The following is a 4,649-nucleotide window of genomic DNA, read 5'->3' as shown; positions in this document are numbered from 1 at the left end:
TAGGTGAAAAGGTGTGTTGACAATCACATAAGTGATTGCCTTTGGCGATTTCTATAATGAGCAAAATGATGCACAATGAATCTGAATCGCTTGGATAGCTTGCTTAGACTACTATATTTTATATGTCAATTTTTAAGTAAATTAACTTGGGTTAGACCCACCAATAAGGCCAAGATTTATTTATTTGACATGTCTATCATATGGATAAGAATAAAATAAAAATAAAGATGATACAAATAGTCATAAAAGTAAAGTGATAGTTGAAATTTCAGAGCAACAAACTATACTTATTTTTATTTTAAAAAATAATAATAATAATTTGCCATGCAATAGAAACAGCCATCTCCTCCCCCACGAGAAAAGTGAAAGCGGGAGAGCTTCGAATGAGAAAGAAATCACATTCATTTGCGTGATAATCAGCAAAGAGCGGGGAGGGGTGTCCCCTCTGTATAAGTGACAAGTGAAAACCATTGCTTGCATGTATGGGTAGCCAGCAAACAGTATCGACAAGTGCATAAAAAAAACAATTGATGATTTTAAAACATGAAGAAAATGCCAAAATCTAAGGTAGTGTTTGTTTTTTTGGCTTTTTGCTGAAAACCATTTAGTTTTAGAATTTAGGTTGTTTGTTTTTTTACTTTTTCATGACTTATTATAAACTTTTTACTAAATAGAAAAAGCCAAAATATGTGGCTTTTTCTAAATAGAAAAAATAACACAATGATTTTTTTTACTTTTTAATACTTAATAGAAATAAAATACTAAAAAAACAAACAACCTAATATTTAATACTATTAAGTATTAAGGTTCTATTTAGAATTAAGTAAGAAAACAAACACCACCTAAGTCATTAGATTCTTTGAATCTATACATCAAAAATTTGATGATTTTAAAATGCAAAGAAAATGCCAAAATATGAGTCGTTGGATTCTTTGAATATATATACAGAAAAATATTGATTATTTTAAAATATGGAGAAAATGTCAAAATCTCAATCATTTGATTATGTGAATATGCATACAAATATTACAAATATGAGAACTCTGACTAAAAAAAGAAAGAAAGAAAACATTAAAGAACCTAAAAAAGATTCATTAAACCTTGTAAACCCAGATGGAAAAATCTACCCAATATCCTTCAACCTTTAACCTCTTAAGGGTGTTTTTCACTATATTTCTATTAAATATTTTTAAAATAATCAATTATAAAGTATTTATCCATAAAATATTATAAATGCTTTTTTAATATTATAAATGATTTTTAAAATTTTTAAAAGTGTTTTCTAAAATTTATTGAACACCCATTTCTTTTCAAAAACATCTTTTAAGTTAAAAGCACACCTTAAAATCACTGTCAAATGAGTTTTATGTAACGGAAATGAAAAATCGTCGTTACAATATATTTATCACTTTACTTTTTTTGTTATGTTTATTATTTATTTGTTTTTATTTTAAAATTCTTCAAAATAAATTTAACCATATAATTTTGTAATTATATAAGCATTTAATAAAAATAAGCTTGCTAATATTTTTTTAAATATAAATTTTAAATAATTAAAGGATTAATTTGATAATAAAAATTATAAATATAAAATTCAATGACTTTAATAATTTAAACAAATTGGTAACAAAAAAATTATCAAATAAATATTTTTAAAGAGATTTTTATAAATAAAAAAAAAATGAAAATCACATCCATGATCTTAATTTTTCTAATTCTATGAGAATTTCGCTTTAATGTTAATTTTCGAGAACCAAACATGTAAATCAAAGCCAAATGCTATTCAAGGGCGGCTACCTACCTAACACATTTACAATCAGATCACATGACATCTTCTTTTGTGCAACATCGTCCTCACCTGCTATTCAAAGTGTGCATCAGCTGAATTTGAATTCAATGAAGCATCTCTCATCAAATTCAATTTTGAAATGGGAATTTCATTTACATTTCATATTAATCCCATGATTTTCATTCAATCCCTCCATGTAATAGTAATGTTACTTTTTAAAAAATATATAGCATATAAAAATTCTTATTTTTGCTGTATTTTGTATTTCATTTTATTTTAGTTTATTATAAAATAAGGTTTTTATTATTATTATTTAGATTTATAAGAAGTAGGTAATTTAATTTATTTCATTGCTTGGAAAAATATGAGGTTTTTCTTCACTCATGGTGAATATTTTTATTCCTGAAAAGAAATCTTAAATTTTATACATAAAGCTTCAGGTATTCATCCATTCGCTTGTAATTGACCTCCGGATAGAGCGTTGCAGCTTCTTCTCCCTCGTCTCCGATCTCAAAGTTTGTTAAGCAACCCTCGTAGTAAATGTGATAGAAATGTCCTACCCCAACTTGGAAGGTAAAGTCCTTACCTACACCACACCATATATGGAAAGAATAAATCAATAAATGAATGTAATGTAAAGTTGGAAGTCAATATTTCTCATTTATTACCTTCCATGGAGGCTAGAAAGTCTTCTTTAGAGATGCTAAACTTGTCTAGTTTCTTCCCCGTGAGCTTTTCCCATGTCTCAACTATTTGCCTCTGGGAGAGAATGTTTTCCGGTGGCCTAATGTAAACTGTCTTGTTCAATGTACGAGGATCATCAATTGTTTTGATTGTGTATGTTGCGATATCATATTCATCCACGAAAACCGCTGCGTAATACCCCGTAAAACATGCACATATATACTCCATCATAATGCAAATAGTTAATTTGTATCACAAAATTTTATAATTAATTGTATGTACCTTTGACATTGCCATCTCCATATAGACAAACCTTTTCCTTTGGAGGGGTGAGGACGGTCATCTGACAGAGGTTCGGAACAAAGTAGCCTGCAAAGCAGTTGGCAGACACGTAAGTGTGGGGGATGTTGGCTTCTTCTATGGCCTTCCTCACAATCATCTTCTCATCAAATGTTACTCTTCCTGGTTCAAGTGCATCTCCCATCCTTGCTGGGTCCATTCCAAACTCTGAAGGCAAGAATCGCTGCCAAAATTTTGACACAATTATTATCAATCTTAGATTTTTGATGTTGATAGAATAAATACAGGCAGGCCCATCAAAAGGGTGAGGAAATTACTAGGAGTGGTTGCCTTCAGAAAAAATTCATTTACAAAAAACATTAAAAGTGCCAAAAAAAAAAGAAAAAAACCAATTCATTTATGAGGGATATGATCTTCGGGGAGCCATGAAAGAAAAGAAAAATACAGATTCAAATTCGTATATGATCTTCAAAGGAATATTTTTTATACTTTTGCAGTGCTTCCATTAACCTGAATTTAATTGAAATCAAATAAACTATTTACTATGCTTTCTAATCTGGATCAAAAAGGATTATTATACCTTTGTACTACAGATATGGTTGATGCACTCATCAAAATACTATATGCAAAAAGGAACTACATGACTTAAAACAATATGTATATATATACCTTAATGTTTCCAGCTTCTTTGATGGCCTCAACAAGTTTGAGCTGCAACAAAATGTTGTGAGACCTGAAATGAACCCCAGACATGGTGCAGATCACCACATCTACTTTCTTCACTGCTTCCACCAGACTCTTATGATCTGCAAAGGAGCCCTCCACAAGGGTAGCCCCTTTGGCCTTGAAGGACAGCAGCATCTGCAGTTTCTCGATGTCCAGACCGATTTCGGGGCGTTGAAGGACGAAGGTGGGATGGCCTTGGGCCAAGCTTGCCTTCACCATCCTCCTTCCGATGTAGCCTGTTCCACCCACTACAAGAACCTTGCTCTTTTCCATCTTCTCTTCTCTACTCTTATTCTAACTTCCACTCTCACAACTCACAACTCACAACTCACAACCAAGGGTATGTATATATGGAAGATTTAGCAATGGGATGGAGCTTGCTTCAATGGTTTTTCTTTTTTACTTGGGTTAGAACATAGACCCCCGCCATCGATCAAGGCCAGGATTTATTTATTTGACCGTATCTATCATAGGAATAAGAATAAGATTAAAATAAAGCTGACAGAAAAGGGACATAAAAGTGAAGTGATAAGCTAGAAATTTCAGAATAACAGATTATATTTATTTTTATTTTTATATTTATTAAATATGATAATAATAAATTGCCATGCCATAGAGGCTGCCATCTCCTCCCCCATTCTGTGTTCTGATGAGAAAAGTGAAAGCAGGAGAGAGATTCGATTGTGAGAAAGAACTCACATCGACATCTGAGCCTAGAGGGGTGTACCTTCTGTGGAGGTGACAATTATTACTTGTTATTGAACTCTTGCCTTGCATGGTGGGCTGGTAGCTAGCAAAGAGCATAGCACCCACACAAATGTAATTTTACATGCATGATTGCCCCTAAAAAAAAAATGAATATGATTTTAAAATATGGAGAAAATGTCAAAATCTGATATATATATATATATATATATATATATATATGATTTAAAAAATAAAGAAAATGCCAAAACAGGAGTCATTGGATTCTCTGAATAAATGTTAAAAAATATTGATTATTTTAAAATACGAAGAAAATACCAAAATCTTAATGATTATATTTTGTGAATATATATATATATTGATGATTTAAAAAATAAAGAAAATGCCAAAACAGGAGTCACTGGATTCTCTGAATAAATGTTAAAAAATATTGATTATTTTAAAA

At 30.7% G+C, this 4,649-nt stretch overlaps 1 protein-coding gene across 1 annotated transcript; it reads right to left on the bottom strand.

Annotated features, from left to right (window-relative positions):
* Nucleotides 1-2,211: 2,211 nt before the first annotated feature.
* On the bottom strand, nt 2,212-3,789 carry LOC100259918 (isoflavone reductase homolog). The gene is made up of 4 exons (XM_010665621.3): nt 3,443-3,789; nt 2,756-2,996; nt 2,458-2,661; nt 2,212-2,375 (listed from the first exon to the last, which is right to left on the bottom strand). Exons 1-4 carry the CDS (start codon nt 3,770-3,772, stop codon nt 2,212-2,214), a joined length of 939 nt encoding a protein of 312 aa, XP_010663923.1. The 5' UTR covers nt 3,773-3,789.
* Between the last annotated feature and the right edge of the window lie 860 nt (nt 3,790-4,649).

This window comes from Vitis vinifera, chromosome 17 (genome assembly GCF_030704535.1).
Source record: "Vitis vinifera cultivar Pinot Noir 40024 chromosome 17, ASM3070453v1".
Lineage (NCBI taxonomy): Eukaryota > Viridiplantae > Streptophyta > Magnoliopsida > Vitales > Vitaceae > Vitis > Vitis vinifera.
Note: the sequence above shows the minus strand (reverse complement) of the source record. Positions and strands in the feature narration are given on the sequence as shown.